Source organism: Sinohyriopsis cumingii, chromosome 10 (assembly GCF_028554795.1).
Source record: "Sinohyriopsis cumingii isolate HCF-2022 chromosome 10, ASM2855479v2, whole genome shotgun sequence".
Classification (NCBI taxonomy): Eukaryota; Metazoa; Mollusca; class Bivalvia; order Unionida; family Unionidae; genus Sinohyriopsis; species Sinohyriopsis cumingii.
The window spans coordinates 107,110,216-107,126,491 of NC_142970.1; the positions used below are offsets into that span (position 1 = coordinate 107,110,216).

A 16,276-nucleotide genomic window follows, 5' to 3' on the forward strand; every position below is an offset into this window, starting at 1 on the left:
ACCTTTAGAATATCTTGTCATTGATACCTTTAGAAAATCTTGTCATTGCTACCTTTAGAATATCTTGTCATTCCTACCTTTAGAAAATCTTGTCATTGCTACCTTTAGAAAATCTTGTCATTACTACCTTTAGAATATCTTGTCATAACTACCTTTATAAAATCTTGTCATTGCTACCTTTAGAAAATCTTGTCATTACTACCTTTAGAAAATCTTGTCATTCCTACCTTTAGAATATCTTGTCATAACTACCTTTAGAAAATCTTGTCATTGCTACCTTTAGAAAATCTTGTCATTCCTACCTTTAGAATATCTTGTCATAACTACCTTTAGAAAATCTTGTCATTACTACCTTTAGAAAATCTTGTCATTCCTACCTTTAGAATATCTTGTCATAACTACCTTTAGAAAATCTTGTCATTCCTACCTTTAGAAAATCATGTCATTGCTACCTTTAGAATATCTTGTCATAACTACCTTTAGAAAATCTTGTCATTCCTACCTTTAGAAAATCTTGTCATTGCTACCTTTAGAAAATCTTGTCATTACTACCTTTAGAAAATCTTGTCATAACTACCTTTAGAAAATCTTGTCATTACTACCTTTAGAAAATCTTGTCATTCCTACCTTTAGAATATCTTGTCATAACTACCTTTAGAAAATCTTGTCATTACTACCTTTAGAATATCTTGTCATTCCTACCTTTAGAATATCTTGTCATTGCTACCTTTAGAAAATCTTGTCATAACTACCTTTAGAATATCTTGTCATTACTACCTTTAGAATATCTTGTCATTGCTACCTTTAGAATATCTTGTCATAACTACCTTTAGAATATCTTGTCATTACTACCTTTAGAAAATCTTGTCATTGCTACCTTTAGAATATCTTGTCATTGCTACCTTTAGAAAATCTCGTCTTTACTACCTTTAGAATATCTTGTCATTACTACCTTTAGAAAATCTTATCATAACTACCTTTAGAATATCTTGTCATTCCTACCTTTAGAATATCTTGTCATTGCTACCTTTAGAAAATCTCGTCTTTACTACCTTTAGAATATCTTGTCATTACTACCTTTAGAAAATCTTATCATAACTACCTTTAGAATATCTTGTCATTCCTACCTTTAGAAAATCTCGTCTTTACTACCTTTAGAATATCTTGTCATTACTACCTTTAGAATATCTTGTCATAACTACCTTTAGAATATCTTGTCATTCCTACCTTTAGAATATCTTGTCATTGCTACCTTTAGAATATCTTGTCATTGCTACCTTTAGAAAATCTCGTCTTTACTACCTTTAGAATATCTTGTCATTACTACCTTTAGAATATCTTGTCATAACTACCTTTAGAATATCTTGTCATTCCTACCTTTAGAATATCTTGTCATTGCTACCTTTAGAATATCTTGTCATTGCTACCTTTAGAAAATCTCGTCTTTACTACCTTTAGAATATCTTGTCATTACTACCTTTAGAAAATCTTATCATTGCTACCTTTAGAAAATCTTGTCATTGCTACCTTTAGAATATCTTGTCATTCCTACCTTTAGAAAATCTTGTCATTCCTACCTTTAGAAAATCTTGTCATTACTACCTTTAGAAAATCTTGTCATTCCTACCTTTAGAAAATCTTGTCATTACTACCTTTAGAAAATCTTGTCATTGCTACCTTTAGAAAATCTCGTCTTTACTACCTTTAGAATATCTTGTCATTACTACCTTTAGAAAATCTTGTCATTCCTACCTTTAGAAAATCTTATCATTGCTACCTTTAGAAAATCTTGTCATTGCTACCTTTAGAATATCTTGTCATTCCTACCTTTAGAAAATCTTGTCATTCCTACCTTTAGAAAATCTTGTCATTGCTACCTTTAGAAAATCTTGTCATTGATACCTTTAGAAAATCTTGTCATTGCTACCTTTAGAAAATCTTGTCATTCCTACCTTTAGAAAATCTTGTCATTGCTACCTTTAGAATATCTTGTCATTCCTACCTTTAGAAAATCTTGTCATTCCTACCTTTAGAAAATCTTGTCATTCCTACCTTTAGAAAATCTTGTCATTGCTACCTTTAGAATATCTTGTCATTCCTACCTTTAGAAAATCTTGTCATTCCTATCTTTAGAATATCTTGTCATAACTACCTTTAGAAAATCTTGTCATTGCTACCTTTAGAATATCTTGTCATAACTACCTTTAGAATATCTTGTCATTACTACCTTTAGAATATCTTGTCATTGCTACCTTTAGAAAATCTCGTCTTTACTACCTTTAGAATATCTTGTCATTACTACCTTTAGAAAATCTTATCATTGCTACCTTTAGAAAATCTTGTCATTGCTACCTTTAGAATATCTTGTCATTCCTACCTTTAGAAAATCTTGTCATTACTACCTTTAGAAAATCTTGTCATTACTACCTTTAGAAAATCTTGTCATAACTACCTTTAGAAAATCTTGTCATTACTACCTTTAAAAAATGTTGTCATTGCTACCTTTAGAAAATCTCGTCTTTACTACCTTTAGAATATCTTGTCATTACTACCTTTAGAAAATCTTATCATTGCTACCTTTAGAAAATCTTGTCATTGCTACCTTTAGAATATCTTGTCATAACTACCTTTAGAATATCTTGTCATAACTACCTTTAGAAAATCTTGTCATTGCTACCTTTAGAAAATCTTGTCATTGCTACCTTTAGAATATCTTGTCATTGCTACCTTTAGAAAATCTTGTCATTCCTACCTTTAGAATATCTTGTCATTCCTACCTTTAGAAAATCTTGTCATTCCTACCTTTAGAAAATATTGTCATTGCTACCTTTAGAAAATCATGTCATTGCTACCTTTAGAATATCTTGTCATAACTACCTTTAGAAAATCTTGTCATTCCTACCTTTAGAAAATCTTGTCATTGCTACCTTACCTTTAGAAAATCTTGTTATTACTACCTTTAGAAAATGTTGTCATTGCTACCTTTAGAAAATCTTGTCATTTCTACCTTACCTTTAGAAAATATTGTCATTGCTACCTTTAGAAAATCTTGTCATTCCTACCTTTAGAATATCTTGTCATTACTACCTTTAGAAAATCTTGTCATTGCTACCTTTAGAAAATCTTGTCATTGCTACCTTTAGAATATCTTGTAATTACTACCTTCAGAATATCTTGTCATTACTACCTTTAGAAAATCTTGTCATTACTACCTTTAGAATATCTTGTCATTACTACCTTTAGAAAATCTTATCATTGCTACCTTTAGAAAATCTTGTCATTGCTACCTTTAGAATATCTTGTCATTCCTACCTTTAGAAAATCTTGTCATTCCTACCTTTAGAAAATCTTGTCATTGCTACCTTTAGAATATCTTGTCATTCCTACCTTTAGAAAATCTTGTCATTGCTACCTTTAGAAAATATTGTCATTCCTACCTTTAGAAAATCTTGTCATTGCTACCTTTAGAATATCTTGTCATTCCTACCTTTAGAAAATCTTGTCATTGCTGCCTTTAGAATATCTTGTCATAACTACCTTTAGAAAATCTTGTCATTCCTACCTTTAGAAAATCTTGTCATTGCTACCTTTAGAAAATCTTGTCATTGCTACCTTACCTTTAGAAAATCTTGTTATTACTACCTTTAGAAAATCTTGTCATTGCTACCTTTAGAAAATCTTGTCATTTCTACCTTACCTTTAGAAAATCTTGTCATTGCTACCTTTAGAAAATCTTGTCATTCCTACCTTTAGAATATCTTGTCATTACTACCTTTAGAAAATCTTGTCATTGCTACCTTTAGAAAATCTTGTCATTGCTACCTTTAGAAAATCTTGTAATTACTACCTTTAGAATATCTTGTCATTACTACCTTTAGAAAATCTTGTCATTGCTACCTTTAGAAAATCTTGTCATTGCTACCTTTAGAATATCTCGTCATTGCCACCTTTTTTGAACAGATGGTTGTATCAGCATCTGGTTTTCATGAAAAGACTGGTGATATTTATGGTGTGGATCCAATCTCCAGCATACTGCCAAGTTTTGTTTTTCCTCCTTCTGGTAAACAAGTGGTCATAGCTATATGGGATTTTCACCGAAAGACTTATCCTGTATAGTTGGTCTGAAAATGAAAATGGTACTGATCTGACATACAGAATGACCAGCATGGTGGCCAGGTTGAAAATTTTGTTATTGATATCTCATCCAAACAGTCATATCAACATGAAGATTTTACTTAAAGAAGATTTCTTATGGTATGTACTTGATCATTAATAAAAAAGGTGATTTGACCTCCATTGTGACTGCCATGGTAACTCTTTGAAAATCTTGTTGCTACAGCTTCTCCTTAAAAGGTCATCCTGGTGACATGAGGTTTTCCCTGGAAGACTTCAAACCTCCAGATCACCAATTGGTTAATCATGGTGACCAACTTCAAAATCTTCTTACAGCTACTTCATCTTAAATGGTTAGTCATGGTGACATGGGTATTTCACTCAAAGACTTCACATGTAATTGGTCATAAATGGAAATGGTACCAATATGACCTCTGAAATTGCTGCCATGGTAGCCATCTTGTTAATCTTATTGCCACTTCTGATGATTTTATAGGCATGAGGCTTTCCCTGAAAGACTTCTTAATGGGGAGGGGATATTGTGCCAGGTGGTCTGGGACAATCAGATTTTAGCTTTGGGCAAACAGGCTTCAACAAATAAATCCCCCATCCTAAGAACCATGCTATGACCATCAACAATTTATGTGGAATATGTTACTGTGATGTGAGGAGTTCAGTAATATTGGGCTTTGAATCAATATTTTGTCCACCAGAATTTAGAACAGTTGTACCAGGTATCACTTGTGCCCAATAATTACCTGTATAAATAATCACTAAATGTCGTTGCATGATTAAACATAAGATAACTGAAACCAGAATTCATTAGTATAAGCAGCAGTAGTCACATTGGCTGTCTGAAATCGGCTTAGTAATGATACAGTGTATGAAATTGTCAGGACTTCTCATACCAAGCATCAGCAATGTAAATAAGTTTCCACATCTATTTTTGACAATGAAAATTGGAACAATTAATTAAAAACAGCTGTATGAAACATTTTTCCATTTTTAAAAGTTAGATCTGCTAGTCCAAGCCTGTTTCCCCAAAGCTAAAATCTGATTGTCCCAGACCGCCTGACACAATAATCCTTCCCCACTCCATTAAGAAGTCTTTTACGGAAAACCACATGCCTATAAAACCATAGTTATGATGCCAGTCTATGTCTCAAGGTTAAATTACTTGCAATGTCGGATAACAATTTCTCCATGCAACAGAAAAACATGACAATATCATGTCCTGTTTATTGAAGTGGAAAGATGTGCCTTCTCACAATAATCAGTAAACGGGCTCAGTGCTTGGGGGTGGGGGTCGAGTGACCTATAACAAATATAATACTCTTTCATGGAATTAGTAGCGAAGAATGTAAAGATAACTATTGATCTACTTAAATGAAATGTGTATTTTTTCATGCCGTTGTTTAATGTGATGGAAGACAAGACAAGGCATTTGACAAGTCTGTCCATTGTTTCCATTTTTGCATCATTTAACACCTCACATGAAATGTGGTTTTTGCCATGCCAGTAATTAATGTGACAGAAGGCATGATATGGCATATAAAATGTCCCTCCATTGTCTCCTATGTCACTTGAAATGTGGTGTTTGCCATGCCAGTAATTAATGTGACAGAAGGCATGACATGGCATTTAAAATGTCCCTCCATTGTCTCCTATGTCACATGAAATGTGGTGTTTGCCATGCCAGTAATTAATGTGACAGAAGGCATGACATGGCATTTAAAATGTCCCTCCATTGTCTCCTATGTCACTTGAAATGTGGTTTTTGCCATGCCAGTAATTAATGTGACAGAAGGCATGATATGGCATATAAAATGTCCCTCCATTGTCTCCTATGTCACTTGAAATGTGGTGTTTGCCATGCCAGTAATTAATGTGACAGAAGGCATGACATGGCATTTAAAATGTCCCTCCATTGTCTCCTATGTCACATGAAATGTGGTGTTTGCCATGCCAGTAATTAATGTGACAGAAGGCATGACATGGCATTTAAAATGTCCCTCCATTGTCTCCTATGTCACATGAAATGTGGTTTTTGCCATGCCAGTAATTAATGTGACAGAAGGCATGACATGGCATTTAAAATGTCCCTCCATTGTCTCCTATGTCACTTGAAATGTGGTTTTTGCCATGCCAGTAATTAATGTGACAGAAGGCATGACATGGCATATAAATGTCCCTCCATTGTCTCCTATGTCACTTGAAATGTGGTTTTTGCCATGCCAGTAATTAATGTGACAGAAGGCATGACATGGCATATAAAATGTCCCTCCATTGTCTCCTATGTCACTTGAAATGTGGTGTTTGCCATGCCAGTAATTAATGTGGTAGAAAGCAAGACATGACATTTGAAAAATCCTTTCTTCAGGCTGATTTTAAATTTTTATCAGCATCTTTTTTTAATGGTCATTGGATTTTTTTTGCATCATTGGATTGCCATCTTGATCGTATGTTACCCACAACTACATTAGAGGGAAAGGAATAGGATTGTAGAGACAGATAGATCCATATAGACAGAGATCCATATAGACAGAGAAATCCAAAGTCAGGATTACAGAGAGTAATTTGTAAAACTTTACATGGATTGCCCATTGCTAAAGCTTTTGAAGATGATTTTCTGTTGCCATGGAGAAATTGTTATCAGACATTGCAAATAATTTTACTTTGAGACATAGATTGGCTTCTTAACTAGTTTATTTGTAAATAGTGGTTAAAGAACTTTTTTTTTTGCAGATCGGAGAGTGAAGAAACCTATGGCCGATGCAAGACCCCAGACAGTATGATATCTGGTGGAAGTGGATGGTCATATTTCTCAATGACTGGTAGTAGTGGACATCACTACAAAATGCCAGAGAAACTGCAGATTATCAAACCACTTGAAGGTAACAGTTTTTTTTTTTAATCTTATACTTTAGACCCAACCCTATTAAGTCTAGAATTGCTTTGAAGATTATCTGGATGAAGCACCTACCAAAATTAAACAGTCAGTATCTGTAACAAAATTACATATAGACCTAATCTGTAAGGTACAATCAGTAAAATAATTTTACAGATTACTCCTATTAAACACCCACCTGTCTTCAAAGGACTGTTTGGTTGTATTTTTTATTTATTCTTGCTCCGTCTGTTGGCTGTTTAAGTTAAGTTGGACTAGTTTCATTTTTGCTGATATTCACTGCCTAGCCAGTTACCTAGAGTTAGGCTGATTTGAATTGTTACCCAATGATAACCAAATTGTTTACATTAACTCCCTATAAATTAAACTCAACACTGTGGCTATTGATAAACAATTGCACACTGTATAATGAATTCCACGCTGTGGCTGTTGATAAACAATTGCCTACAATAACTCCCTATACATTGAATTCAGCATTGTGGCTATTGGTAAACAATTGCCTACATTAACTTCCTTTACACTGAATTCAACACTCGCTGTTGATAAACAATTGCATATGATAAACTCAGTATATATTGAATTCAGCACTGGCTGAAGATAAACAATTGCCCACACTAACAATGAGCCCTGTCAGTCTGTCACTATGTATTCCATGGTTTTCAGCTATAACAATGAGCCCTGTCTGTCTGTCACTATATATTCCATGGTTTTCAGCTATAACAATGAGCCCTGTCTGTCTGTCATTATGTATTCCATGGTTTTCAGCTATAACAATGAGCCCTGTCTGTCTGTCACTATGTATTCCATGGTTTTCAGCTATAACAATGAGCCCTGTCTGTCTGTCACTATGTATTCCATGGTTTTCAGCTATAACAATGAGCCCTGTCTGTCTGTCACTGTGTATTCCATGGTTTTCAGCTATAAAAATGAGCCCTGTCTGTCTGTCACTATGTATTCCATGGTTTTCAGCTATAACAATGAGCCCTGTCTGTCTGTCACTGTGTATTCCATGGTTTTCAGCTATAACAATGAGCCCTGTCTGTCTGTCACTGTGTATTCCATGGTTTTCAGCTATAACAATGAGCCCTGTCTGTCTGTCACTATGTATTCCATGGTTTTCAGCTATAAAAATGAGCCCTGTCTGTCTGTCATTATGTATTCCATGGTTTTCAGCTATAACAATGAGCCCTGTCTGTCTGTCATTATGTATTCCATGGTTTTCAGCTATAACAATGAGCCCTGTCTGTCTGTCATTATGTATTCCATGGTTTTCAGCTATAACAATGAGCCCTGTCTGTCACTATGTATTCCATGGTTTTCAGCTATAACAATGAGCCCTGTCTGTCTGTCATTATGTATTCCATGGTTTTCAGCTATGACAATGAGCCCTGTCTGTCTGTCACTATGTATTCCTTGGTTTTCAGCTATGACAATGAGCCCTGTCTGTCTGTCACTATGTATTCCTTGGTTTTCAGCTATAATAATGAGCCCTGTCTGTCTGTCATTATGTATTCCATGGTTTTCAGCTGTAACAATGAGCCCTGTCTGTCTGTCATTATGTATTCCATGGTTTTCAGCTATAACAATGAGCCTTGTCTGTATGTCACTATGTATTCCATGGTTTTCAGCTATAACAATGAGCCCTGTCTGTCTGTCATTATGTATTCCATGGTTTTCAGCTATGACAGCTATGAGCCCTGTCTGTCTGTCACTATGTATTCCATGGTTTTCAGCTATAACAATGAGCCCTGTCTGTCTATCATTATGTATTCCATGGTTTTCAGTTATAACTAAACATTTATGTTTGAATGTGCAGTTGTATCCTTTTTTAAATTTGAACATCTTGTAACTGTTTATTCATCAGATAAAAGCTTCTGTCTGGCTGATATCATGGCTATATAAAGAACTGTAACATATTTGTTTTTAAATATAATGCACATAGCATTTTCAGTACTATGTTGGCATTAATAATCACTAGAAATGCCCCTGGCAATCACAATTCAAGGAGGGCAATTCATTTTAAATACTATGTTGGCATTAATGATCACTAGAAATGCCAGTAACAATCACAGTTCAAAGAGGGCAGTTCATTTTCATTACTATATTGGCACACATGATCACTATAAATGCTGCTGGCAATCACAATTCAAAGAGGGCAGTTCATTTTCAATACTATGTTGGCATTAATAATTAGTATAATTGCCCCTGGCAATGGCAGTTCTCAGAGAGCGATTCATTTTAATAATGGGATGATATTTGCTGGTATCAAGTGAATAATGGATACATTTCATCTCATGGAAATAATGTATTCACTCAGAACAAGCAAATTTTCTTTATGTTTTGCTTAAACATATTGACATGCATTATATAACAGACTGAAGTATCAGATTTCATCAGTGTTGTGTTTTAATGTCAGCGATTACTGTTGGTATTCTGCATTGTTATGTGTACATCCACACAGAAAATATTTGTAGTAACATAATTCTCATTCCTAATTCAAAGTAAAGGAACACATACAAATAATTGAAGAAACAAATAAGCATGTTGTAGTATTTGATCCTGGTACTTTTGCATGATAGGTGGCCATACTTACCACTAGACCAAGCTAGTGACAGATTGGCAGATCAGATTTCTTGGTCATGACGTTATCGATATCTATTGACCACAGTTAAAAAGTATATCACTCTAGTAAATTATCAAAATTATTTATACTAATTCATGGGCTAGCTTTAAATAAAAGCAGTATTTTTGGCAATTGATAGTTCAGTCTGTATGCTATTTCAGCACATAATAAAACTTATTTCAAAGAAAACTATAAAAAAATTCAGAGAAGAGGATTAATGAAGGAAAAACCACCCAATACTCAGTAATGACAAAAGCTGTATAGAAAAAAAATTTGAAATGGAAAGTTTGATAGTCCATCCAATATTTGATACACTTGATAATTTATACATTGTCAGTATGTTTCAGGGCAGAAATTGGTGCCTCACTGTGAAATTTTCAAAAAGTAACCTCGATATAGTTATAATATTTGGCAGTATTTGTATCTCAGAGATAAACTGACATTTTAAATCGTATGAATACGCAAGTAAATTGGCTGATTTTGCTTCCCCATACAGCAAGATATCACATTAGAAGCTAATTTTAGAGTGTGATACAGTTAGGTCTTCTGCACCAGTGATGGATGGGGGACTGGGGGTGAGTGGGTGAAGGGAAAGCATGTAAATGTTGCCATATCTGTGCACATTTCCAATCCTCCAGTGTCTTCATTGATTGAGAAATGCAAATTAAGTGTTATGAAACCCTATTCCAGGTTCAGTGACATTACGTCAATGGCAGCAGCTAGCAACACCACACATTGGTAGGATTTTTGAGGAGCGACCTGGTGTCCAGATTAAAGGCGAGAGAAAGTTAGATCTAGAAGAAGAGGTGTACTCCATTAGTGACCTGGAGGAAGATGGTATTGTTGCATAACATAAACAAACAAAATTGTATGATCTTATTATGTCTTGTGATATAAAAATATTTCACACTCTGATATAATACTGACTTTTATAGCAGTGTTAAGGCAATGAAATGTCACAGTAAAATGTCACCTAACACTTCATTACAACACTATCACTGTGCTACACAAGGCATTAAATTGTCAGTAAAATGTCACCTAACACTTCATTACAACACTGTTACTGAGCTACATAAGGCATTAAATTGTCAGTAAAATGTCACCTAACACTTCATTACAACACTGTCACTGTGCTACACAAGGCATTAAATTGTCAGTAAAATGTCACCTAACACTTCATTACAACACTGTCACTGTGCTACACAAGGCATTAAATTGTCAGTAAAATGTCACCTAACACTTCATTACAACACTGTCACTGTGCTACACAAGGCATTAAATTGTCAGTAAAATGTCACCTAACACTTCATTACAACACTGTCACTGTGCTACACAAGGCATTAAGTTGTCAGTAAAATGTCACCTAACACTTCATTACAACACTGTCACTGCTACACAAGGCATTAAATTGTCAATCTGTGACATATTATTTATCCCTTTCTTACAGCAGTGCCACTGAGTTATGCAGAAATATCACCCTGTCAGACATTTCCAACTTTATATTTTTTTACAAACTCGTTAGAGAGGTAATTTATTGAACTTATACAGATAATTTGATAAAGGTATCATAATGTTTTTGGCATGACTTGTTATTGCCTACTTTGTATTTAGCATGTGACTGAGCTCTCATCTATTTTCAAGTGATTTCCTCCATGGTAAGCCATATCACTCCATCAAAATGTATCCAAAATGGACTTGGGTTGAAATGCCTCGTATTCTGGGTTGCCTGTATCACTTCAGCATAAGACTTATGTTGCATACAATCTTGAAATAATTTAGAACAAAGAAGAATTAAGGGTTCACCATTTTAGATGTTTTGAAGTACAATTGTAGCTGGAGAGAACTTTTTATACAAATGTTATTTTTGTCTTTTCCACAGATGATTACTCTGACTATGCACTTAGGAAATTTCCCGAATCGCCAAGCATTTATACATATACCAACTCAACAGTAAAGCATCCCTCGGAGAGAGCAAGGTAAATTTCATTTTCTTAATTGGTATTTCTTTAAAGTGATTTTTTTTATGCATCTCTTCATCAAACAAAGCATGTTTGCAAGATCATGCATGTGTTATGTAGATGAATGAATTTTTTTAAACATCTTGGTATCTGTGTATCAGTGATTTGTCTATATTTTCAGGGCATTATAAAAATTTATAAATTCTTTACACATATGTGTCATACTGTGGTATTTTGGGTGACGAAAAGCCCATTAGCACTAAAGATGGACAGATGCAATTTGGAAGGCATGTTTGTATCATATGTAAAGTGACCCGAATAGATTTCATGCCATTATATCACTTTTCAAAAGTTTTTAAATTTTTGGACAGACTTTTTACCCTCATTTGCAGTGAGGGCATATTTGTCATACAGAAAAAGTCTTTTATTATATACATTCTGTTTGTAAATTGTATGTTTTATAGCGGTAAAAAAAATAATTTTTTGCATCTGAAAAACTCTTTTATTTTCTTTTCATGAATATCCTCAGATTACCATATGTTTTATGTTGTATCTCAAGGAAATGATGCTGATCATCTGTCAGATATGGCTGATTACAATCATTAGAAATAAAACAAAGATATTTTTCTGAGTAAGCAATGAACGGACTTTGACAACATTTTCAGTTTTCAATTTTATACAGATGATACCAATTTGACATCAAATAAATATCGCCATCATTTTATCTTTATAAACAAAAAAGAACAAGTTTCAGATGACTTCTTAAAAATCACTGAAAACAATTTAACTAACTTTAACAGATGGTACATTGGATCTAAAGGTCTTTCAGAAAGTTTTGCAAATGATTCATTACTAAATGTTTGTAAATGATGACCAATACAAATTCCTAAACAGAAGTTGAACAATTTGACAGAAATCATTCGGCATAAAAGCCTCTAAATTTTCATCTGACATCTGAAAATGGCTGTTGTTAATAAAAAATAAAAACATGTCTAATTGACTTCTCAAAAAATGCTGCACAGAATTTTACCAGATTTGACAGAATGAACCCTGACATATTTACTGTTCAATAGTTGTTTTAGTCAGTCTTGCCATTCTGCCAACATTTCTACAAATAAACACAATTTAAAGTCTCTCAAACTGAAACCAAACCATTGATCATAAGTTTACCAAATGTAACAAATAATCACACTGATGAAAGCTTTGCAAATTGGAACAAAAGATGCTTATCTGGTGTCAAATATGACTGCTGTTACTACAAATGAATGACCTTATGACTGTTACTACAAATGAATGACCTTATCACTGTTACTAAAAATAAATGACCTTATGACTGTTACTACAAATGAATGACCTTATGACTGTTACTACAAATGAATGACCTTATGACTGTTACTACAAATAAATGACCTTATGACTTCTTCCTCATGAGCCACTCAACAGAATTTGACTAGATTCTGAAAAGTGCATTATGGGACAGGAAGCATTATAGGTCAGAGGTATACTGATAATGCAGATCGACCATCAGATATGTCCTAAAAATAGAACAACACTTTAAATAGCATTTATCTCAAAAGCTGTTTAAAAAAACTTGTAACCAAATTTGACAGCACGCATTTTGCATCCTAGCATAAGGGCCTTTTAACCAAATTTGACACCAAGCATGTTGTATCCTAGCCTAAGGGCCTTTCAGTCAAATTTGACACCAAGCATGTTGTATCCTAGCCTAAGGGCCTTTCAGTCAAATTTGACACCAAGCATGTTGTATCCTAGCCTAAGGGCCTTTCAGTCAAATTTGACACCAAGCATGTTGTATCCTAGCCTAAGGGTCTTTCAGTCCAATTTGACACCAAGCATGTTGCATCCTAGCATAAAGGCCTTTTAGTCATATGCAAATGAGGCTGATCCTTAGGGATCCTTTTGAACACAAACTTGAAGATGACAAGTGATTCTGGCCGTAAAAAGTGGGTGGCCACGGGGGGTGGGGGTGGCATTCATGGGGGGGGCCATTGTGCTAACTGATAGTGAGACAACCTTGTTAAGAAGTAAATAATTCATTCAGTACAAACTCATTATAAGACTGTCCTCATTATTACACTGTCCATGGGAGCTATGTGGTACTGCCATATAGTGATAACACCTTGTAAAATGTACTAGTATTAGAACGTCAAATGCAGGTTCATTTATGAGACGCATCAAACAGCAAACTGCCAAGACTCGGATCTGCCATCGCATAATGCGCTGGCAGATCTTGGTCTGTACAGTTTGTTAGGAGTAATCAGTAGAACAAACAACATAGACCCTGAGACCCTGATCTGCAGGCACATTATCTGGATGTTTGTTGTTTGCAGTTTGACTCGACTCATAGGTGAATATATATGGTAACAGTTATACTACTAAATAATTTAAACGTGATCTATGGCCATGTGTGCCTTAGAATAGAAACTGTGTTACAGTGAAGGGCATTATAATGAGGTGGTTCTGTAGTTGTAGAGTAATATCAATGGTTGTTACTTAGAAAATACACGTTAGATAATACATGTAATAAAATGATTTGAGCATGTGCATGAACTGTATTTTCCATCGGCATTTTGTATGATTTGTCTGATTATTAACTTTTGGTATGGCAGTGACGAGGAAGATTCTTCCGCCGAAACTCTTCAAAGTGAAGAGTAAGTTTAGTTTGGTTCTGTAGTATAAGCATGGCTTTTTCATTGCGCACAAGCTATAAGGGAGACATAGGTATCCTTTGTCCAGTGGAGTTGTCGTTATGTACCTTGTGTACTCGTATGCAAGTTCATCTCCAGTTTACATACACACTGATCTGCCAATGGCAGGTCTGAGTCTGTGCAGTTTGTAGTTGGACTTGACTTGTAAGCAAGTATAAGCAATGTGCATAAATGTGAAGATTTTGCATTTAGCTTGATTTCTCTGAGACTTTTGCAAATAGTCATGAAAGTTAATGGCTCCATCCTTCTTGGGGTCAGTTCTTACAACTTGCAGAAATGGGTTACATTGACCTATTTTTTGGTTAGGATTACTGTTTAAAATCACATAGAAGCAAAGCAGGCGAGACATGGCATTCTTTAGAACTCTTATAAAACAGTGCTTTGCTTTTACATTTTTTGCATGAAAAAAGGATAGTTAGATTGAGGATTGGTTTTTTATATACACCACCTTTTTTTGTTGTTGAATATTGCCAGATAGAGTCATGTTAGTTCCATGGCGTGCAATTACAGTGTTTATTATCAATCATTATATGGCCTCACAACATATGTTGTTATTTACTGTGAGTTGGATGGAATGTTTATGTGCCATTTACTTATTAAAATTGAATATTACTGTTGCAACATTCTGTATTTAAAAACACTTAATAAATGAAGCATTTTTAATGTATTATGGCACATGCATTTTCATCTTTTATAAAAAGAAAAATAAAGGTTTGTAATTGAAAAATCTGTATGTATCAAAACTGCGATGAATAGGTTGCTCCTGTTAGATCATTTTAGGTGCAGTCGTACTTTAAAGGAAAAAGATGGTGAAGATGTTAAACTCATTTAAATCAATTAGATCAAATATCAGAAATAGTATCTTGTGACTTGACAAATATTACTCAGCAATTCTTCATTTATTATCATAGTATTGGAACTTTCATGCAAGGAAAACAATATGACTTATAATTACAGATGATCCTCCATGTATTTCCATCAAGTATTGAATAATACTCAGAAATTATGTCCCGAAACTTGTGTGAGAAGTACATACATTTCCAGTCAAATGGTAAATGCCCAAATATCAAAATGTTTGCTGCTTAGCAATAATATGCCCCCAAAAAGATGAATTGTATACTTTGTGAAGGCAACAGATGCCCAGGATTATCTTCATAACTGTGGTTATTACTACCTGATGGACATTGACTTAGAACCGGTAAACTGCTACTTCTCGTGTTGTGCCGACACCGTACGACGACGCTGGAGTGTCCTCTCCAGTGGAGCTATGAAGCCTGGGCAGGGTGGTATGGAGAATCAGCTGTTGCCCATGCAGCAGATCCCCCCTCTCCACGCAGCTGGTGTGCCCAAGGGAACGACGAATGCCGATACAGCTTGGCACCAACGGCGTCGCAGGAGTTGCCGGAATGACGTTGAAGTCAATGTCATACCGCCTTAGGGACTCCATCTCCGGATTTTCTGTCGGGGTTTACTCCCTTAGCCTTTCCCATGAATGGGTATAGCCACAAGGCAGCAGAGGTTTGGAATCAGAGTTTTCCTTCTCCTAGATGAGCTACCATCCAAGGTTTACGAGTCCCACCTACCCGAAGCAACTGGTTTTAAGGCGCCAGTGGGCCGCCTTCACCCCTTCTCCTGTTAGTAGAAAACATGGTCTGCCGGGCTTCAAATCTAAGCCACTCGCGAAGGCCAGGAGCTGGATTTTAGTTGACAGAGGCAGTAAGAGACACAGGCCATATGGGGCATTTTGGAGGATTGGGGCGCTTGTCTCCCACACCCACCCCGGGCAATGTCAACCTTAGACCACATTGCTGTATATACTGACATTTAGGGTTAACCAGGTGTTTCCACTTTGTCAATTCAAAACAATATGTTTCTTTGTATCTACATTGCACTTGTATGTTATAGACCAGGAGTGGGCAAACTTTCCAGTGCAAGTGCCGCATAC

At 35.1% G+C, this 16,276-nt stretch overlaps 1 protein-coding gene across 1 annotated transcript in view; it reads left to right on the top strand.

The window, feature by feature from the left end:
* LOC149790788 (trafficking kinesin-binding protein 1-like) overlaps positions 1–16,276 on the top strand; it is a 178,498-nt gene that overhangs the window by 140,763 nt on the left and 21,459 nt on the right. Inside the window, exons 14-17 of the mRNA XM_089973262.1 lie at positions 6,859–7,007; positions 10,335–10,481; positions 11,524–11,620; positions 14,233–14,274. Coding sequence (XP_089829388.1) covers positions 6,859–7,007; positions 10,335–10,481; positions 11,524–11,620; positions 14,233–14,274 — 435 coding nt within the window. The remainder of the gene's footprint in view (positions 1–6,858; positions 7,008–10,334; positions 10,482–11,523; positions 11,621–14,232; positions 14,275–16,276) is intronic.